General features: G+C 29.9%; 1 protein-coding gene across 2 annotated transcripts in view; it reads left to right on the top strand.

The window, feature by feature from the left end:
* LOC132746366 (uncharacterized) overlaps positions 1 to 23923 on the top strand; it is a 28254-nt gene that overhangs the window by 1342 nt on the left and 2989 nt on the right. For both annotated transcript variants that reach the window (XM_060735496.1, XM_060735490.1), the window contains exons 2-5: positions 13496 to 13726; positions 22330 to 22450; positions 22806 to 22929; positions 23468 to 23663. In XM_060735496.1, coding sequence (XP_060591479.1) covers positions 13496 to 13726; positions 22330 to 22450; positions 22806 to 22929; positions 23468 to 23663 — 672 coding nt within the window. The remainder of the gene's footprint in view (positions 1 to 13495; positions 13727 to 22329; positions 22451 to 22805; positions 22930 to 23467; positions 23664 to 23923) is intronic.

Here is a 23923-nt window from a genome sequence, read left to right as displayed (position 1 = left end):
GTTGGGGTCAGATTGTACGAAGATAGTAAGGTTATGATACAGGTGTAAACATAAATTGCCCCGAAGGAGCAATTAAATAAAGTCGTCTTCAATTGTTGTATCATGTAACAAGGTGTTCATGCTTCATCAGATAAACATCAAAGGGGTCTTAATTATGTTCATGTCCCAATTATTTGACAGCAACATATTATCTTCAGATCAATACAATGTGAGATAATTGAATAAAAAAAGATACACTTTTATTTTAAAGTCTGATGTGTGTGATTTAATTATTTCTTCTTTTTTTTTGACCCTACGATTATTATTGTCAGCATAAAGGTGTCTTATTTTTTCTGTATGTGTGTGTATTTTTGTGTGTGTTTGTTTGGGGTTTTTTTCTTCATATTTTGCAAAGATAATTTTATGACAGTATGTCAGACCAGTATGTCTTAAATGCTCTATAAATACTTCTGGCAAATATTTTACTTGTAAATGATGTGCAATACTTTACAATTCAAATAGATTTGACATTATTTATGCACACTGAATGCTTTTTCATTATTTGACATGCAAACATTACTATAATCTTTATCCATTATATCTTTTGTCTCATTATTTATTCTGCAGATTTTCATAATTTCTATAGCTGCTTGACACCCCATTAATCCTTTAATAAGTACATGTATTTACTTTTGTGAAGACATCCTGTTAGTTTGACTTTTCTGTAAAAAAATAACTTTTTATTTATTTAGAAAAATTAGTATTAATTAATAATCTTGTATTCTGATCTTCCAAAAAAAAAAAAAAAAAAGTCTTAAAAAGTCCTGTTTAACATTCTATGCAATAAATTAAAACTTATTTCAAATACAAACATGTATGAATTTTAAAAAGTTGTCAATCCTTTTTATAGTAGATGAACTTTTAAATAAAATGTTAATTCCCATGCAGCTGTGTTTCTGTGGTGAGAAATTTCAGATATAATGAATTTACAGGATTTATAATTTTCTTGCACAACCTGTGTCCTCTGTAAGGGTGTTAAAGGGCTCCATCCCTTTTTGAATGCATGCTTGAATGATGAGGATTGTACCTGGTTGCATGATTATGAATTTAGCAAATTTGAAAGAACAGGAAGCAGGTGTCCTATAATCCAATTAAAGTGTTAAAATATAACAGCCAATCAATACAAAGTAATCAGCTTTAAACACATTTGGAAAGTCTGTTCAAATTTGAGATTCATGTGTTCATTTATGGTCACTTAAAATTTTAAAGTTATACTTTAAAAAGCGGAATTTTCTGTAAATGTGTAAGTTAACTTTACTTATATATAGCTGTATTATGTTTCTAAATTTTAGATACTTGTTATTGTAAGCATATGATACCTTTGCACAGTTATATCCAACAGAAGAGTTATTCAATTTATTGTATGATTATGTTTGACTTTGTCAGGGTAACATACCATTTAACTTGATGTAGTAGCAATTATGCAGCTGTCTGTATGCCATAAAACAGCAGTTTTGCTTTGAATTCACCAGGCTGACTCAACATTCACATAGCATTTAGTGTGTTATGAACATAAATTTTAGAAGAAAAATATTCATATTGTATATCAATATTTCACTTTTAAATGAAAAATGTTTAAGCATGTATAAGTGAGTGTGTTAGAGAATTTTATGATTTATAACGCTAGAGAAATAGGGAAGTTATAAACGCAACAAGGCTAATATATTTTGAATATTGCTCTTACCCAACATGACCGACTAAACATTGCAATAAATCAACAGTCTTATAAAACTTCCAGCACAAACTTAACAAAAGATTTTGCATAGCATTATACATCATGCATATATGTTAGTCATGAAATTGAGCAAGGAATTCTATTTTTCACAGATAGTTCTGTTTTATAGCAGTATGTTTAAATATCTGTAAGTGTGAAATTGTTGCCTTTAATATTTGGAATGTTGTTGATTCATTACAGAAAGACCAGGGGGCAGTCTATCATGTAAATAATTGCAATGAAGGTCCGACTTCCTGAATAATTAGGCACTTATTTATGACACACTTACCTAAGGTATTTTGTCATCTTGCACATTAATTGACTTCTTTATTACCTTTTTTGACACTGCTGAATATTGACCACTGCTTGTTAGTGTTCGTTTACCATCTTATTCGATGTCGTCTTTTCAATAATAATAAAATTAATGTATATGATATATAATTTTGTTCTGTATAAAGTCTACATAAACTGATATAATTGATATTTTAAAACACCTTTTAATGTTATTGCATAGATATTTTTAAAATACAATGTCTTGATTTTGAGAAGGGTTATTGTGTGTTTTAAGAGAATTGGTCAATGAATAGCCAGTTGATGAACTAATTTATCCCCTTTTTAAAAAAAGATTTTGGTTTTGATGAATGCTTTACCGTAGATTTAGGTGTTTAATTGTGCTGTAATTGCCTGTAATGTTGCTTTCAAGAATTGTTGTAAATACAGTGTTAATACTTCTGTATACCAGACTAAGTAGCTTATGAGGTAACTGAGTGACACATTGTTACTCCATTCAGATCATTACTATAGATAAATTTTACAGTTTTTCACTTTACTTGATGACAGATTGCCTAGTATTCACAACTTAAGTTGCAAAAATAACAAGTCTCTTTAGCAAAGGAAAACAAATACCTAAATATTTTCACATATGTCACTAAATGGTCAAATGGAGCATATTTTAAGGTATTAAATATTTAATCTTTGATGCACCACACGAAAAGTGCAAGGGATCAGACCTTCAACTATCTCCCATAATTCTCTTTCATTTTGGGACAATAGAAGCTAGAAATGCTTGTAGTGTTTATCACTACATGCCATATGTCAGAAAATCCTTTTGTAAAGTAACCCATTCAGATTTCTTTACTCCTAAATCCCCATTTATTGGAAATATGATAAATTGATATAAGTGATCAATGAGTCAGCTGTTTTAAAAGATATTGAGAGTAAAATTCAGAGTGGAATATCAATATTATTTGATTGAGTAGTTTTTTATTGCCGAAGCAAAAGCCTGGTCTTTCATTAATTCTTATAAACACACCTGTAAACATGTATCTAGGGATTTACTTTAGTAATAACGTAATTAAAAGTAGGAATTTGATTAAAAATAATTCTCCTTTGCCACCTCTCATACAGTGATGTTTATAGTAGCCTTAATATAATTCATGACATTAAATTATAGTTGCATAGAAAATTGAACAATTTGATATTTTTTGTTTCTTAATGCATGTAAAGCATAACTAAGACAGAACTGCAGAACTGTAGAATGCAGGTAATTTTAACAGTAAGAAATCAAAGGGCTGCAGCTCTATGGTATTTTCTGATCTTTGCAATCTAATCATACTGACTATCTGTAATATGTACTTTCCTGTATAAGTTTATTTTTATATACTAAAGTTATAATTGAACATCTTACGCAGCGACAGCGTTTTGATTTTCTTCTATAACAGTTTGAGATTTACATATGGAATTTTGCATGAAAAAATAGAATTGCCTCGACTAGGATTTGAACCACAGGCCTCTCACACCCTCAACGAGACCGCTTACCTCTGCACCACGGCGAAGTTATACATATGAACCTTGAATAAAAACGAATACATTATGTAATTCTAAATTGAGAATTTCCATTTCGTGTTTGTAATCCTTATTAATTTCGAGGTATTTTGTTCACGATAAACGTGTTGTTTAACACTGATGAAAATAATTTATCGAAAATCTTCTCGCCAAAACAGTCCGACATGTATATAGTCCACTACTCGACAGTCAGATTTATTTGTGTACTACGCTCTGGAGTATTCGGTAATCGACATAGCTAAAAATAGCATTTTCATTGATTAAAATGATATTCATGATAATCCGAAGCTTTACGGAAATAGCCGAACATTTTTCATTGGGTAAAAAAGATATCCATCCGCGAAATTTGTGATTGTAACCTCATATTTCTATTGACTAATCTAAACTTTTAATGCACTGTAATTCGTTAAATGCCTACATTAAAAATTATTCTTTCTTTTAAATTGCTGGTTTTTAAGCAGTTTTGAGTGAGAACTACTTTGCGTTGTTAGGACTGTTAGGAAATTTTGTGTTAGACCGTGGATGTTAGCTATGTATTTACTGATCTTACGATCAGAAAATACAAAAAGTCGTTTCAGAATATATATATTTAGAGTTTAATTATTACATTTTGCAATTTTAGTATCATTATCTCTTGACTTAAATTGCAAATTAGATGAGAAGATTATACCTTGGTTCAGTTTTATTTGCAAATCAAATTTAAAATATAACAAGTCTGAAATGTTGCTTAAACCTGATCTGACTTCTTTGCAATCTAAATACTTTTTTACAGTTGGTATATAAATACTTAATTTCTATGAATAAAAATCCTTAAATTTTCAGATTTAATAATTTATACAGTATATATTTTATGATTCTTAAAACTTCTTAATGATATATAATGTTATTTTTATCATAATCCAGATTTTTTTAATCTTATTTATGTATCACTTTAACAGATGAGGGATTTATGTGTTACTTTTTAAGTACCTATTGTTATACGATGTTATATAATATGTTGAAAGGGACATTTTTTAATCTTGTTAATTATTTAATCATAGATTATATCCTGTTGCTCTTGTAAGCCATAGATTATAGGGATAAGTGTATGCTTATCTTTTCTTGAATAATTCTACAAGTATATGTAATCCCATTATGACTTAATTTCTCTTAAAGGCACATTAAGACTCAGAAATAAATATTTTTTTTTTAGAAAAGGCAAAGATATAATTCATACTTTAAACTGTGAATATTTAAATTATATAAGATGCCTTTCACTTCAAGAGACTGTTATGTCAAACATAAAAAAAGCAACTTATCGTAAAGAAGAAAAATGTAAACAAATTTGGTATTTTGACTTCCATACACAATACTTAAATCACTAATTAAACTGTAGTGATTGCCAAAATGCAAAAATTCAGCTTTATGGCCTGAGTGAGTTAGAAAACTGTTCATTTATTAGGACACAAAAAATAAAAAGGTTTTGAGAAATGCAATTTTACCTTTATGGAGCTTAATTGGTCTGTCTGTTGATTCCTTTAAGAAATATTGAACTTTTAAATGTGTAAACTATGACCTTTTTTCATGAAGAAAGGTGTATGAGATAAAACTATTAATTGAAAATTTATATGTGCTATTGTAATATGGACAAGTGTGTATAAGATGTTTTAAAGTTAAATCTTACTTTTCAATTGAAGAAAGAGAAGGCTAGATGAAACTTGATGCATTTTTCCTGCCTTTCAATGTAATTATGTGCATTTGTTAACACTTCAAACATTACAATCTTATCTCTGGCGACACTTATAGAAAAGATGTTATTACTTGTAATCGGAAGCTAGTATTTACTGTAATCTGTAAATATTTATTGAAACACAATATTTGATCGTGATTCATTTCAAATAATAGAAAATTTGTATACCGCATATTTTATTTTGAATAAAGTATTGAAGATTGCATTATGATTTTGTCAACTACTGTGTGAATTCTGATCAAGTTAATTGCAAATGTCATAAGACTTACTGATAACAGTAAATGAGGGAGGATTATATCTGAAGATTGTTTTCATTTGTAATAGATATTGAAAATGGGTTTCTTTTGATAATAAATTTTTACAAGCTTATATATAAAAGTACTTAAGATAGTACACTGCTTATCTTATCTCTATTTCAGAATTTCATTTCATTTGTAAATATGACTTTGTATAAGGCAGTATTAAAACTATGTTAAGGACACTTCAGTTTTATTGTTTTTAAAAACAAAAATATATGTAATGGCTCATGCCAGTAATATTTTTCTAGTTATCAGTATTGATTTTTGAAATACAAAATCTGTTTTAAGAATAAAATCAGGGCATCTATGACAAGTCTTAGTAACAGTATCAATGTGCAAAAGCTCATTATGTGGCCCGCCATGATAATGGTAAGGGGGGCATTATATTGTTACTCAGTCAATTTGAGTCTATGAGTGAGTGCCTTAAAGTCTGTTGTGCATCAAGGGATTTGAAATTACTTGGTACAAATGCTTAGCATGTTGAGGCAGTGTGTCATATGCGCAAGAGCTGTACCCTTAGCACCAAGATCAAGATCACACCTAGACTTCAAAGGTCAGCACTCAGTGTGAATTTATCTGAACAGCCATCGGGTCTCTTACATTAAAAGGCCCCTCGTACAAATCAGATAGCCTCGTGTTTAGATGCTCTTTCTATTACATACACTAAATATGCGGAGGAATTAAAAGAGAGATAATTACCAATAACTCATATTGAGCACTTCATTGAGTACATTACCTGATAGACAAGCTTAAAATGTGTTTAATAAATTAATATAGAGCCACTGCCAGGTCACCTCAACATTACTGTCTGCTACTCAGTTTTAATGATTTGATATTGAATTAGCTTGAAATAATGATAAATTGTTTTGTTAAAAACTTTACTCAAAGTTGGGTAAGGGCTAAATAAACCCGAATATTTTTAGCTGCTGGAACAGAAAGTGATTTTTCCGGAGAACAAAGAAATTCCATTAAAAAATAACTTAGCTTCAAGGTTAGAGCTCTTGTTCTTATCACTATGATGTGTGCCGAAGAACAATAAACAGATGAAAATGATGTATATGCTGTCTGATAGTTTAAAGAAAGGTATTTCGATTGATAACATGTGAAGGTAAAAATCATGATCTTAAAAGACAAGCAGACAGATGGATTACTTGAAAGGTTGAGTCATTATTTTTTTTTGGTTACAATCTGACAGCAAGAAATGCATATTGACAGAATTAACCCTTAACCAGCATGGATTTGTCTGTCTTTTAATTTTGATATAGTCCTTTCTATGTTTAATGGTATTCAGTATCAAAATATAGAAATTGTAACAGTTAGTATTATCTTATCATAGTCAGTAATGGTGGCTAGCACCAGGTTAAAGGTTAAATTGGCTTTAATGTAAGTACTTTGTACAAAATTTATAGCTTAAGTTGTTAATAAATATTTATATGTTAGATTCTGGATTAATGGAGTTGTTAGAGTGTTGCTTTTTCTTACTTTAACAACCTAAGCATGTAAGGTATTTCTTCACAAAAAAAAACAAAATAAAAAAAAAACAACCTTTTTTATGTGTCTAAGCAAAAACCATTATGTTCAAAATTACAATTTTTAAAACATGTAGAATTATTTAATTTTCTAAGAAGATTGGTTTGATGAGAAACAGATGCGAAGACACCAATAAAATCTGATCAATTATTTTGGCAATTGAAAATGAAAGATAAGAAGAAAGAAAAACTTTTTTGTATCCATCTAAGCTACTCTATTACATAAAAGATAGACATTATCTGTAAAAAGGTATTCTGAAACCTGACTGACATTTTGATCTAACATGGTTTCCTTCATTACAAATAAAATTTATCTTTTCCTTAGACATTCTAAAGATATCATAGATCAATGGATCAACGGGCATTTTTACTTGTTTCATTTTATGTTAAAACAGATATAATTATGTTGAATTTATAGATTCCATATGTACAGTTTATAAACTCTTTGTTTTTATCCTTAAAATGGAGTAAGGACATTTTAAGCATAATTTGATTGGTTATTATTATTATTATCTTTATTACCTCCATCACTGAAAAGCATTTACATTATACATATTACAGATTGTACAAAAGATCATATATACAATAATTATGTGTGTTAAATTAACAGAGGCATATTTTGTGTTACAACTCTTGCAAGAATTGACTATAAGATTTTGAAACCAATATAATTTTACTGTTGATTAATTTAAATAATTTTCTAAAAATGTTTCAAAAGATTAAGCTTTAAAGTTTATACCCTTAAAGTCATTGCTCTTAATGTAAATTAAGAATTAAAAAATAAATAAAATGGCATTTTTTTTTTCCAATCAAATTTTAATTAAGAAATTTCAGTAAGCTTTGGTTTCAATTCTAAAAAATGATTAATATCTAGTGTGTAAAGTGGGGGTCCAGTAATCTAAAGATAATTTAAATTTAGTCATAATACAAAGCCCGTAATTGAATTTTAATGGTCAATAAAAAAGGTTCGCATTCAAACTTCTCTGGTTACTGACTTAGTTTTAAACATTTTAAAAAATTGAAATTTAAAGAGAGCAATGCAGCAAGTGTAAACCACTTTAAAACCAGTGTTAAAGTTATCAGATTCATGTAAAATTTAGAGATATAAATTTTTTGTGAAGTGTGTTTTAAGTGAAGTAGATCTTGATATATGCTGTTGAAAAGTGTGATCGATCATTTTTGAAAGATTTTACCCAGTCATTGTTGTCATTGTTGTTTAGTAAGTGAAATCACTGTACACCCATATTTCTTTCATGGTTTGATTTTCTCTAATTGGAATCAATGTGAAAACCCCATAATACCTAAATGTTTATGTTTATAAAGATTATGTCAATGAAAAAAAATTAAGAAAGTGTGCTATTTGAATAGTTTATTGCAGGTCATGTAAAAATTGTTACATGAAATGATGAAAGAGAGAAAATAACTGCCAATGCCTGCGATATCTAATAGACTTACTCCAGAATAAAGAATATTTTGGGTTTTCCCAGCTAATCTGGGGTTTGACTTATTTATTATGAACAGAAGAGCACCATGAAGCTGTAACAGTGAAAGTTTGTTTGCACTTGGGTTAAGATTGGGGAAAAAACACATTTGCTGTGTTTAAAATGGATAACAACTGTTGCAATAAAAGATTTTTTGTTGATTATGCTTGGAATCTTTCATGTTAATTTAAAGTTTACCGGATTACGATGCAAACCAGTACTTAAAACATTACCATGAAGATATAAATTGAAAACAAAACATAAACATAGCAAAAAACGTAACTGTAGAAAAAAACATTACTGTAGAAAAAGGAAAACTTTTCTATAGAGCATTGCAGATTGGTAATGAATTCATATGATAAATGTGCAACAACTTCAACTTTTTGCAGAGTAATTGCCCCTCTAGACTCTTTTATCAGCATTATTGTGTAATTTGTCAGATTCTTTATGTTGAAATTGTTGACAAGTTATGAATTCATACATTCCTTTCTGGCAAGTTACTTTTCCATGAACATGAAAATAATGTCAGGTGTATCTCCATTGCCTTTTGTCTTTCCTCACAGAGATATGTTGTGAACTTGTTAATGATGATCACTGATAGATATGGCAAAGATAGGTAAAGCATGTAGTAAAGCATATAGCAGGCAGGAATGACTATGATCTACTGATTGTAAGATATGGGTGTACCTTTCATTTCTTGTAGGAATTTCTTATTTTCTTAGATATTCTTCCTTTATTGTTTAAAACTTGCTTTTTCTAAGGCATTGTGTAACTGTATGATGTATCATTATTATGAAATTCAATAATAATATTAGAATAGAATAAATGTCTTTGTATCTGTGCTTTGTTTGGAAATATCTTTCCTAGAATGAGTGCACTTTATGGTTCAACTTGCTTTTGTATAGATTTTCTGTTTGGCACTTTCGGTTTTAATATAATTGCAATGTTCATACAAATTTATTCAGCTCATGTAGACAAGTAGTTTTCTAAACTACAGAGTACTTGAAAGTAGCTAAAATATGTCTCTTTTATTTTAGTTAAATGGCTGGTGAATAGGCTGGTTTGAAAGTTTTTTTAGGTTTTGTACTTACTTTTTGTTAGGATTATTTATTAAGTTACAGTAAATGATACAAGGCAAAATCTGTCAATCTGTATCCTTAGTTGCTGAGAAATGAGAGAGAACATTCTCATCATTCAGTTACAGCATCATTATAGTGAACAAGTTCTGTACCCAGTCATGATGAGTATAACAGATATATTGCAGCCTTATGATACTTCAAAGATGAAAAAAATATATATCATAATCATACACCCAGGGGAAAACTCATTGAGTCAAGTGATAATTTGCTGTTTGATGTGTGGAAAGAGTCTCATTGTTAAAAAAAATTCAACTGAAACTTTTCAAGAAATGTTTATCACAAAATTGTTTTTAGTGATGGGAATAAGAGATTCATCAGTCAATGCATGTAGAAATTGCTTCTTAATTCTGTTGTTAGGTAGAAAAGAAAAATACAACAGTATAATGCATGTGAAACTCTTAAAGCTTAGTAGCTGTTTATAGCATTTTTTAACACAGATAAACACAAGATAATGCTTTTGAATTCTAAAACCTGTAAATATCTTAAATGGATTTGTCTGTCTTTCAGTCTGAACAAAACCATTCAAAAAATACAGTGACTGAAAATACAGTGCAGACCATGAACAAACAGCATTGGTCTGGCCTGCACTGGTGACATTTTGAAGTTAACAAACAAACATACAGAAATTCTAAAACAAATATTCATGCTATTGTAAAGGTTACAGATTAAAACTAATGGTTATAGATTGAAAATAAATGGCCCTTAATTTGGTTTTTCTTAACCCAACGCTTTGACCCATTTATTCCACTTTTTTTAAGTGATATAAACTGATTATATAACTATGGTGTTAAGTATGTCGAATTTTTTAATGAGTCATGAAATATCCAGCTGATCTTTATACTAAATATTTTCTAAACTTTTTCAAGAGTTTGCATGAAAATTGACTGCTAGTCGATGATTTACGTATTGATTCTTACCACTAGCCCTGCTATGATAGCTGTTTTCCTTAAATAGATGAGTTTTCAAGTAATCCCCCAAGTTGAAGATCATCTTTAAATTGCCTTTAATCCTGGACGTTACGAGCCCTCAGAATTCCTGCACTGAAAGTACGGCTCCTGGCAACATGATGTCATAGGATTTTCTATACATCAAGATGACATTAGTTAAGTGTAAAGCTAAACAAACACACAAATTGTTCAAACAACGTAATAATACTTTAAAACATCATCAAATATTAGAATAATGCAATTGTCTATGTAGTCTTTAAAATCAGATTTTTGAATTAAGGAAAAATCTCAAGGATATCCCTGACGACAGACTTGCTAACCTAGGGCCAATATTAGGTTTAACTGGCTAATTGATTAAGTAAATTTTCTTAGGTCAGGCTATGAGATTGAAATCCTATGCACCTCACAAGAACTCTTAACACTGTTTGGTTATATTGTAGAAAAAAATAAGTCTTATATAAACCCTATGGAAATTGTCCTAGTTACATTTTAATATTGGTTGTTGTGAAGAAGAGATGGCAGTTTATTGCAAAAAATACAAAATTTAATATACAGGAACATTTTTTACAGTGCTGATTATGAAAATAATTAATTATCATTAAATAGGAAAAAAGAAAATCATAAAAACTTTCAATAGTGTTTCAAAGGTTGAACCAGATGAAATGTTTACATGGTATTAGGGCTTAAATGGGTACCTGGTGAATTTCAGGCCTGAGTACCCACTCTTTTTCTGTCACTTTCTAATTTCCAAAAACTTTTAAATGAAGAGACTTTGCATGATGATGAGGAAACAGTATTGTAACATAGATGCTGTTTGAACAAGTGAAAGGCAAAAGCATAGTTGAAACCTAGGCCAGGAACTTGTCAGTTCTATATTAAATATCAAAATATGTATATATCATGACATTGAAGAAACCTTCATGTCTTGGTCATTGCATATAAGAAGCAATCCTATTAATTTTCAACCATCAGTGATAAAAGCTTTTATTCTGCAGCACCATTTTCCTTTCTGCCTATGTGCATTTTGAGGTGGTGGTGTTGGTAGTTTTTACCCCGGATCACAGTAATAAGCCACATTGATTTCACCAAAGCACAGTTCAGCCACCGCATCATTTCTGGGCAGGCTGTCAAGCAGTTTACCAATACTAGTTGCCTTCACTTTCTCAAGGAACTGAAACTTCTGTACATACCAGAGCAGAGGTACAGTGCAAATGACCGTAGAAAAGATTTCATGATCAATCGCAATGAAAGTGACCTGCGCCATCTGGGGATCGAACCCAATTCGCCCGATTCACAGTCCAATGCTCTACCTATTGAGCTAACCCGCCGGGACGGCTCTAAATGCATGATGAACAATACCTGTCTAATTTGTTTGAAATTCATCTAAAATGTCCAGAAAACATTGATCACTTTGCAATTTAGTCTGCCAAAGTTTAAAACAATGAATTAATAAATGAATTTTTATATATAATCATAATGGTATTAATTGGTTGAAATAGAAGCAATTTGTATATATTTAATTTTCATTGAGTTATCTATATTAGACCAAGAAAAAAAGGTTATTTTGTTCTGACTTAAAAAAATATGAATTAAAAAAAGAAACATTGAAAATAAAGTATATAACAAAATAGCACTCTAAATTTTACTACTCAGCAAGCATGAAAGATTTAATTTTGTATTCATTGTTGAATTTGAAGTTAAGCATACTACAAATTGGTGTCAATTTGTCCCAGAGATAACTTTGATTTGAAGCACTGATATTGAAAAAAAAGTTGAATAAACACATGAGTCAAAAGCAATATTTCAGTTTATTAAGAACATTTTACTTTGGACGGCTTTTGTAGTAATTATTAAATGTTTACTTTACACAGAAATTAATGTGATCAAATAGATTATTAATTAAGATATCAGTTATCAATGTGGGAAAATTGTTTGCGCAAAAAGTTATATGCACCTCCCCTAATGTTAATGCAAATACATAGCATGTATGCTAAGCTTTTGAATGTGATTTGATAATGTATTTGTACTTCAGAAAGTCTTCCCTCTAATTATAGGGTTTGCAGAAATGACTTTTTGAACATCTGTACCAAAATGTTTAAATAGATCTACATGAATTGTGAAATAATTATAGAATTTCTTGTAAAAATACTAATATTACATTACTAATTATTCTCTGGTGCACAGCTCTTATCATATTGCTCAAGTTTCTCTATAATTATGCACTAAGAACTTCAAAAAAAATATACAATGATTAAGCATTTTCATTGAAATTTTGGATGTTGAAATGTTCAAGTAACTTAATTAGGAAAATAGAATATGATAAGCCTGAAGCACTCGCTGCAATTATCATAACAGACATATAATCAGTATAAATCCAGGCTAGCATGGTTTCTGTGCAAATTCTGGCTTAATATTTGTAATGGCGACATGGCCGAGTGGTTAACGCTTCGGACTAGTTATCTTATGATTGTTTACCACATGGGTTCAAACCCTGACAGGGCAAGTCTTTTTCCACTTGAGCAAGAAACTTTACACTCATTGCTCAGTACTGGTTGGTTCCAGGAACGGATTCGAAAGAGTGTTTATAAGCTAATAGCTTCGTACACAAACGAACTAAAATAAATTCTGTATAAACCAATATTTGTAATATTTTTATATCGTAATCCCTGAAATTATGAACAGTCCAAATTCAAAATAGAACAAGACCATTACAAATGGTGAGTGCACTCTTGTTTAATGTATGATAATAATGTGATTCTCTTGTTTGTTTCAGGTGATGTAAATGGTATAGAGATGCAGGTAATACCACAGACTCAGTTTATACCTCTACCAGAGGCCCTCTGTCTCATCATCATGGACCTCAACAACAGTCAGATTGTTGCTACATTAGATACAGTCTGTGAAAGGCTCAAGATTGGTTACCAAGGACTCCATCTACCTAGCAACCAGCATGTATATGATACCCTTGGTCAACTCATTAGAGAGAGAAAGGTCTTTCATACAGGTATATTTTTACTTTTTAAATTAAATAAAAAAACTAAACAGGTCAATGTTGAAGAAATTTTCAGAGGTTGGCTTCCTCGGGAAATGTTTGCACATTGATAAGGTTCTGCTGAAGGATTGCTGTAGCAGCTATGTAGATTTAAGTGTGCAGAAAAACACATGTTCATGTTTTACAATGAAATATTGATACAATGTATTTAAGGGCTAATTGTTAAACACCAATTACTGCTTAAACAAACAAAGAAACCGGACAAACTAAAAATTAATTTGTCATTTTACCAAATATTTATCCAGCACGATCACTTAATTGATTTGTAAAAGCCTTCCCATATCTGTTTTGTTTTATTTTAAGAACTGCAATCTTTAATAGCTCAAGCTCCTTATTTTGTTTGCTAAAGACTTATGCTTACGCAATAAAACTTCTTGTGTTTACTCTCTGCCAAGTATATTTGCTTTTTAACAATTTTTAGATCTCTTTGTTGTACCAAAGACTTAGGGAGAAACTATTTTTTCTCTTTTTTTCCAACTAAAATATTTTTGTTTTGATACTTTTATCCTTAATTTACATTTGAAAGCTATATTGTAAGAGAAACGCAAATTGTAACAAAATCATTTGGATCTAAAATAAACATCAAATTTGTCCAGATTGCTATAATTTCTTTTAAACACATTGCTTAACATTAAATTGTCAAATTGAAATGTTACACCTTAGGGTAACTGTTATCTGTTAAGGAAATTTACACTGATATGAATAGTATCAAGATAAAGGCTTAATTTCTAAGTAACCCTAGGGCTGTTTTGGTTTCATCCTTTAAATGGAAACAAAAATATTTGTCTGTCTGTTTTACAGACTCTTACAACTCTTTGTTGTGGTTTTAGCACAGCCAAATAGTCCCACATATATAAATTCTTGACTATTAAGTTGAACTTAAATGACTTGGGCATTGGGCATTCAGTGGTGTTAAAACTCAAATCTCAGAAGAAACATTGTCTCAATGGAATAGTAGTCCTTGGGTAATGATTCCTAAACTTTCACTATATGAGAACACAAAAGATTTTTTATTAATCTGATGTCCATTTTAAAAGAAATATTCTTAAAACCAGCTTCTGGTAAAAGCTTTTGGATATTTCATTACAAATATTGTGATGAAATTTTACTGTGCCGGAAAGATTTTAGGTAAAATACAACATTTATAAGTTGAAACTTTATCTTTTAAGAGTTCAAGTGTTTTACACTTAATAGATACAGGTATGATTCACTGATGTGAGCAGAAACTGAAACTGAAATATTCTCACAAATTATTTGTTTCGGATAAGCAATTTTATGCAAACTTCTTAATAATTTCAAATTTAACATACATATCTTTTTTTTATTTTTGCATACTGAATGTGATTTCAATGATTTAATGCCTGTGTTCACCATTTAACAACTTTCTTTTGATGTTTTTTTTTAACCAGTTACTTACAACTCAACAAGTTCTTTGAGCTTTTGTTAAAGAGGAGAATTTATGGAGCAGTTATATTTGATTTCTGTTTTGATTTATCAATGAGAAAAACAGGACAGGAGTTCAGCAATAGCTGTTTATTTTTAAGGTTTTTTTACTGTATTTATTTGTTACTCTACATAAAAAAGACTGAGTCTTTTTTAGCTCGACTTTTCTATGAAAAGGGGAGCTATCCTACTCGCCCCGGCGTCGGCGTTAGCGTTAGCGTCGGCGTTGGCGTCACACCTTGGTTAAGTTTTTCGTACCACCCCACTTTATTTCAGAAGTATTACAAGTATGGCTTTGAAACTTACCATACTTGTTCACCATCATAACCTCCATCTACAGACAGGAGTACATAACTCTGTCAAGGTTTTTGACAGAATTATGGCCATTTTTTGACTTAGAAAGTGTATTGAGCTTGGTTAAGTTTTTTGTACCACCTCACTTTATTTCAAAACCATTGGAGGTATTGCTTTGAAACTGACCATACTTGTTTACCATCACGACCTTCATCAACAGACAAGAGGACATAACTCTGTCAAGGTTTTTGACAGAATTATGCCCCTTTTTGACTTAGAAAATACATTGAATATGGGTAAAATCCACTTATTGCCTTAACCCTTTGAGATATTGCTTTGAAACTTTTAATGCTATTTCACATCATTACCCCCATCTGTACGCAAGAGAAGGTAACTCTGTCAGGGATTTGTTTTAAAAATTAAGGCCTTTTATCGACTTAGAATCTTGGTTAACTTTTTTGTACCAGTCAACTTTTTGACTGAACTGGTTGAGATATTAAATTGAAAGTTGGAATACTTGTTTACGATCATGGTCCCAAAACATGGGCAGGAGAAGGTAATTCTGTTAAGGATTTTATTTGAATTATGGCCCTTTTTGACTTAGAAACTCAGTTAAAATTTTCATTCTTGTCCACTTGTTGACTTAACCATTTGAGATATTACTTTGGAAGTTGGAGTTCTTATGTGCCATCATGAGACCTATCTGTAAGCAAGAGAAGATAACTCTGTGAAAATGTTTCTTGATTTGTACTTAGAAATTCCTAGTTAAAGTCTTGTGTGCCCTTAACTGTCAAAGTTTTGTTTTATAGGCAAGCACTAAAAAAGTCGAGCGCGCTGTCCTTCTGACAGCTCTTGTTTTTAATATATTTTGTTGTCATTTTCAGTTTTTTATGCCCCCGAAGGGCGTCATGTTAAAAATTGCACCATCTGTCTGTCTGTCCGTCTCCACTTATGTTATCTTTAATTCTGTTTTTCAAAAAATTGTTCAGTATAGGATTGAGGTAGATGGTATTTCTCTATAAGATGAATGAAATATAGATGGGATAGAGTGTGCAAAATGTTCATGAATTGTGATACTTTAGTTTTGATTGAGCCTTAAGGAAAGTGACCTCATATTTATTGATATAAACTAGTGATCTTCGAACAATATGTTTTCTAACTAGCATTATCAGTTATCATACTTATACCATTTTATTGGTTGTTAATTAATGAAGAATATACCTCTGGGCTTTCTTAATTGAAGCTTGCAAGTGTTGAGTGTTCACTTACAAATTTGCTTTCATCTTGTGATTATGCTTGTTTTGTTACCTCACATCCTTGACTTACTTCTTTAAGTAGCAATATTTGCTTGAATACAAAGGAAAATGAGAGTTCACAATTTGTAACTTTATGTAAAAAAAAAAAAAAAGGTGTGGATCTGATAAATCTTTGTTCTTAATTTTGTTTTGCAATTTTATAGGGTTTTCTGGTGGAGAAAATGTGGTCCTATAACTTATATAATAAGATAATTCAAGTAATGTTTCCGGTGCTTGGAATAAAAGATTGACAAAACAAATTCATAACAGTACACAAGTCCATTAAAACATAGTATAGAGAAGATGTCAGGATTTCAATGAAAATGATCATAAAACGTTTTAGCTTTGTGGGATATTTTACACCATGTTTTAAATTAGTTGTTACCACACAAATATTTTGACTACCCAACTTGAATAAAAGAGATAGGTGCATTAAGAAAATAGTTAAGATCTTATTATGTCTTCATGTTAGTAAAAAAAGAGAGAAATTGGTGCCTTCAAATGCATAAAAAATATCTGTTTTTTGGTTTAATAGCGTAATTTACTTTAACGAGTTCCAGCAACAATAGGGGTGCATTTAAACATAAATAGATAGGCAATTTTATCTCCAAAGTACCTGTTAACTAATGTTTAATGTTCATAAATTATGTGAAATAATAGTGTTTATTGTAAATTAAAACGGAAAAATTAATTTGCAAACTTTTTTTTTTTCAAAGTTAATGTGATATAATGACAGAATTCATTACTTGAAGTTATTTTCTCATTATATCCAAGCTATTATCACATTTATGTTCATATAAAACAGTGGAGTCAAGAGAAGAAAAAAAAATGAATTAACTGTCAGACTAAAAGACCATTAATAGTTAATGCTGCCACATTTTTACCTTTTTGTTATTGGTATATATTTTTTTTTTCTTTTTTGAAAAGGTATTTCTAATTTATCTGCAAATAGTCCCTGAATATATCAAATTCTTGTTCATTTTCTATTTTAATTGTTGATTGATTTTACATTAATAAGCATTCAGTTAAAAAGTTAAATATAAAAAATATTTTAATTTATAAATTATGTTGTTAAATACAAAATCTTACTTTTGAAAATAAATAAAGATTTTACAAGTGACAAAGTATTTAATTAATAACACAGTTACTGAACTATAAATTTATTTTTGTAACACTCACTGTCATTAAAAGTCATCGTGTAAGAGCTTTTAATGACAAGAAAAATGTTCTGTTAAAAAAGATTTTAATATTTTTTATGATATAAATCATTGTACAGCATTAGTAGAGTACTTTGAAAATAAAATTAATGTATTCCATTTATCAATCAAGGATACCATAATTCTTTTAACGAAGCAGTTTGTCAATTTGAGAATCACACATCTATTTGAATTCAATCTTTAAGCATTGTATATATTCAAACTAGGGTGTACTTCTAAGAAGTTTGGTTCTTAACTTTAAACAGAAGCTAAGATTTCACAGTTTCATCTTTTTTTCAGATGTAATTTGCCATTAACCCATTTCTCAAACAAAAACAAGTGTTGGCAGCCTAAATAAGGCATTTTTTCACCATTTGAGACAACAAAAAGGGGGGTGAAAAAGGCGTTAAAAGGCGTGTATATCGTGTAATAGGTTAATAAACGATATGATCAATAAAGAAAATTATTTTTAATAAATAAAAATTAAATCTACTACCCTACCAAAACTGGCAAAGGTTGTGGGAGGGGAAACAAATATATTTTTAAGGCTGGCTTAAAAGGAACAGAAAGAAAATGTTTGAAGAAAATACAGATTTTTAAAGATCAACTTCAGAAATAAATTTCAGAACTTTTTTAGACTTAAAAACTTGAATCCACATCATAATAAGCAATTTAGTATACATGTAAACAATACAAGTTTTAAATTTCTATTAAAGATACATTAACAATATAAAACCTCACACAAACATAAATGATTAATTTTGATAGTGTGGTATACCAGTTTTTGGCAGGGCAGATATTTCAGCTTGCAATTGATGGTTCATTCTTGGCAAACCTTCTATAAGAGTTCACTGTAAGAAATTATTGTTGTCTGAACTAACAAATTTATGTTACATGGTGGTGATTTAAGAGGAATGTTTGGAACATCTCTGGCTACAACCATCATCAAAAAAATCTCCTGTAAATTAATTGGTATACTTGGTAATGAAGAATAAAATCCTATGGCAGTATTCCAGTCCTGAGTCTAAAAGAATTTTCTACTGGATTACAGAGATTTCAAAGTTTTTGTTCCATTAGATCTCCCAATTATCCTGGTAATTGAAGTAAAAGTTTATAGAGAAATTTCAAAGCTGGGCATATCCTACCAACATACTTTTCAAAGTGTTTCAATGCACTTTAATATTTTGAACTGTATAGACTGTTATGTAAAAGAATAATGGCATAAGTTGTAGTAACATCTTCCCAGTTTTAAACACTATTTAAACTGTTGATACTGGAAAACAGATTATGTATTATTAACTGACAATATCAATATGAGTTAGCTTAAGATGAATATCAGAGACTTGAAAAGGAATGTTTCTATTGGTTACTCAATCCTTGTAATACTCCAATCAAATGTTTGATGTTGAAATTAACAAATCAGATAATTATGGAGGTTATTGAGTTTGCATGATCTCCAACTCTCACATATGGCATAAAAAGTCTGTGGGAGGGGAAGTTTGTTCTAAATCTACACTATTATTAAATTGGTTATACGATTAATAAAATATTCTTCCTACATAATATTATGTTGAAGTAACTATATATAATAGAATAATATATATATATATATATATAAATCTTATAAACTTAGAAAGTTCATGATAGATATTCAGAAGTAATCATATGAACTTAGATGTACTTAATGTACCTGAAATAGAAAGTTTGTCCTTACATTCAGCATGGGATGAGTTTTATAGCTCTTAACTCTGGTACATTCTGGCAATTCAGTTTAAATCTTGGTGCTTTCAAATATATTCCTTGAAAAATAAGTTGAATCAAAGAGATGTTCTTACATTCGGCTGTATTAAATGATAGATTTTTGAAATATTTTATTAACTTTATTAGGTTCAGTTTCCTTTGAAGAAAGATATAAAGATAAATATGTAAACTTTTAATTTGTGACTGTTTTATTTCATGACTTAATGATGTAAACCAGTCTTCCTAAAGAATTTAAAGTCAGGATTTTTTTTGTTTGAACTTTTTTTTTGTAATATAACACTAATAATATGTGGCATTTTGGGTATAAAAACTGATCATGGGTGTTTGAATAAGAGGAGATAAGAGCAGTGATATCAGTTTATAAAGTCTAGATTCTGGTTGGAATGTTGATGACTTGACGCCATGCCAGAAAATGAAATAAAAATTAATAATGTAATGATGCTGCTAATGAAAATTCAAGATGTGTTGTGTGGAGAAAGAGTTTCCTTTAGTTGAGAAATGTTTGGTTGTTGGTTGGATAGGTTATAGTCTATAGAGAGATCCCTTAGCCTATAAGTTTACAAACAAAAGTAGAATTAAAGCCTGGAATTGTGCTTCTTAGCTTTTTGGTATTCAAATACATGTGAATAATTCAAATGTCACTGCATGGCCATTCAGTATGTTAAACATGAGACTGTTTAAAAAAAATATTATTATCAATTTTGAAATAGTCCCATATCAAAGTTTGGCACATAAAGACAGTATAGAACTCGGGTGGTTTTTCTCAATTTTTAATTTTGGAAAGAAATATTACTAAAATTGCTAATTTGAGAGCAGGTGTAAGTGCAGATTTTTTTGGAAAACTGCATGATTATAAAGAAAATTTGCATTGAGAAGAGGCCTTTATAAAAATCACTGTGCATTAACGGTCTAGTATCACAAGACTTAATGGCAAACTTACCTTAAAACTTCTATTTAATGCTTAGCCAAATCAAGCAAGGGTAAATGATTAAACAAGTATATACATGTTACAGTAATACATGTCATAGAAATAATTGCTTGTTACTTTGAAAGTCGTAAAATCCTGAAATTATGATAGTGTCCCTTTATTCAGTTTTATCAGTTTAAATTACAAGTTTTGAATGAATTTGTCACTTTTGAAAAAGTGCTCATTGATATAAGTGTTGACCAGGATTCGCCCTAAACAAGCCTAGGAATTGATAAGAAAGTTTATTGCCTGTTTAAAAGATTGAAAGAGGCTTTATTGTTGACAAGAGATCTGTTTTATGGTTATGTTAATTAAGTCTGTGATCACAATCTTTACTCTGATATTTACTAAGTCTGGATACTATAGTTGTATATGTCCCTATTTATGTATCTCAGTTGTGTCTTAGAATAAAAAAAAACAACTTTATTACTGCCTTTTAAAGGGATTTGAATGGTTAATTAAGTTTTATAGCTTCTATTATAATGTGTGAGAAAGGTTTAAAATGAATGAAAATAAGGGAAGAATTTAACAGATCAAGTATTCACCACTATAGTGATAGGAAAATTGTTAAACATCTGTCTCTTTAAATTCATATCAAGATTGTTGCAAATGTTGAAGAAAAAAAAAATATGTTCTCCCCTTTGACAGAATTTTCATTTAAATTTGGTGTAATATTGTTATATTTTTATGACAATTTACCTGCATTATTGGAAAGCAAATTTATAAATTATATTTGATGGAAAGTTAAAATCATAATGAAAGGTAGTAGATATTCATGATGAAACAGAAAAAGGAGGCCAGTTACAAGTATTATTGCTATTTACCATACTTAATATACTATCAGACTTATCCATCAGATTTTCAATCAAGACAAAACCATTCATCATTTCAAAATAAGTACTGACTGAATATTAATGCACAGTGCAGACCATGCTTATTTTTTTCTTACTCAAAGCCAACATTTAGACAAAGTACATATATAAACACTGATTGTGTAACCAAAATAGCTAAGTTTATAGCTAGCTGTATTTGTCTGTCTAGCAGTACTTGATTGTTATTTTTGCACTTCCATATGCTTTATTTAAACCTCTTCTTTGTCTGTATGGGTATTTATGGTTCAATATAAAGTGATTGTGCCCATAAATTTCAAGTGAATTTTGTTACAACATTCATTGGGCTATCAACATGTGCTGGCATGCTTTCCTTACTAGCTGTAGGAACCAAAGTTCCAGACCTGCTGTCTATCTAGTTCATATTGTAGAAGGAAATGAAAGAATTGATTTATTGCTTTTTGATCAATACTTTTATTTTGTTCACCTCTATATCCTATGTACTTTATACATGAATACTCTTTGTGTCAATGTTATGTAACTCTTACTAAAGTTTGATCATAATATATTTTGGGTTGTTTCCCTTTGGAAACAGAAATAACTGGCCCTGTACCTGTTGAATTTCTTAAATACATGTTTCCTGTTTTAAATTTTGAACAGTTTTTAAGGGTTTTCATTAGAAAAATACAAAGTTAAGCTAACGTGGATATACTTCATGGATGTGTTAAGGGAGAGAGTTTAATTTTTTGTATTGTATTTGTATTTTCAGGTTGTGGATATTTTGTGGTAACACCAGATACATTTCGCATGCATTCTGATGACATTCAGTCCTCAAATCTACTGTCACCCTGGACACATCTACATCCAATGTATATACCTGCTGCTTTTGGGTAGGTCCTGCTACTGTTATTTTGATATTTTACAATGTCCTAGCAATTAACTGAACTGCTTTTTCCTTTGAGTACCATTATACATTAAGAAAACCAAGAAAAAACCTTTTGCTATCTAATTGAAATATCAAAATTTGCATTGTTTTCAACTTTTAATTCAAGACACCTGTTGATTAAGGTTAATGTAGAGGGTATGATTGTACTAGCTACACTGCAAGTAAAATGCCTCTTCAATTATTAAAAAAAAATTCACTAAAATGTTACCCTTAACCACTACAGTCTGCTCAAAAGAACAGATATTTAAAATAGAATTGCTTTTAAACACACTGTAATCATGTGATGTTTTAAATTTTAGTCAGCCGGCAAGACAGCCAATGAGATCAATATCCTGCCAGGTGGACACTGAGCAAAGTATGACTGGTCATCAGGAGTCATGTGACAAACCAGAAAAAGATCTCAACTTTAATGAAAAACTACATGTAAGATATCAATTTATTCTTAATGAAACATATAAATAATATAATTTTTACATCGTAGACTACATGTCAATAAATTTGAACCAGACATGATGAGATTAAAAAACTAGATCAAAGTTAGGGAATGAAGTATGTAGAGTTGTCAAATCAAGTTCCATTGAATTAAAATAAAGCTTGAAATTACATGAGTCTCACTCTGTTTCATTAGTTTGTCCATTTTGAAGAAAAAAATTGAGCTGTTATGATCTCTGTGTCGTCATAATCATTGTCATCGTGCAAAATCTTTAATGTAGTCCATTTTTCCATTTTTTTTAAAGTTATGGACATGAAATTAAGATTACTTGCTTATAATGACATGGTGCAGTTGTGAGACATGGGGCATAATTCTGAAAGTAATACTTTTGAATTATGCCCCTTTTTAAGAGAATTTTAAAAGACACACATTGTTATATAATTACCTCTAAATCTCTCCCCATGGATTGTCAAAATGATAAAGTTCATATGGCAAATGTTGCATGATAAGGATTAATTATGATTGCAGATTGATTTACCTTCCCTGCGTGTTCAGAGAAGCATGAGTGTCAGTGGTAGAAGATCTCGAGATAGGGGACGCAGGGATGAAGCATCTGAGGTGGGCTCAGTACGGAGAAGTTCTTCAGTGAAAGGCAGGAATGACAAATCCAAATCTCTTTCAAAGGAGGAAACCAAGAGTGAGGGCAAACAAGGAAAAAATAAAGGTATTTATATAGGTATAATAAAGGAATTGAAATTGGGAAACTGTGTTAATAAATTATTATATTGATTGAAATCTACTAAAAAAAAAAAAAATAGGAAAAAATATCTGGAAGTTACTATTTAACTTCTGCAAATAACTTCAGATTATTAACATCTTTCGTAAAAGAATTTACTGTAAAATAAGAGCTTAGATAGGCAAACCTTTTTCAGCTTTTAATTTAGATTCCCTGATATTTTTTTTCATCATCATTATGATATATTA

This window comes from Ruditapes philippinarum, unplaced genomic scaffold (assembly GCF_026571515.1).
Source record: "Ruditapes philippinarum isolate M1 unplaced genomic scaffold, ASM2657151v2 ctg370_1_1_1_1, whole genome shotgun sequence".
NCBI lineage: Eukaryota > Metazoa > Mollusca > Bivalvia > Venerida > Veneridae > Ruditapes > Ruditapes philippinarum.
Note: the sequence above shows the minus strand (reverse complement) of the source record. Positions and strands in the feature narration are given on the sequence as shown.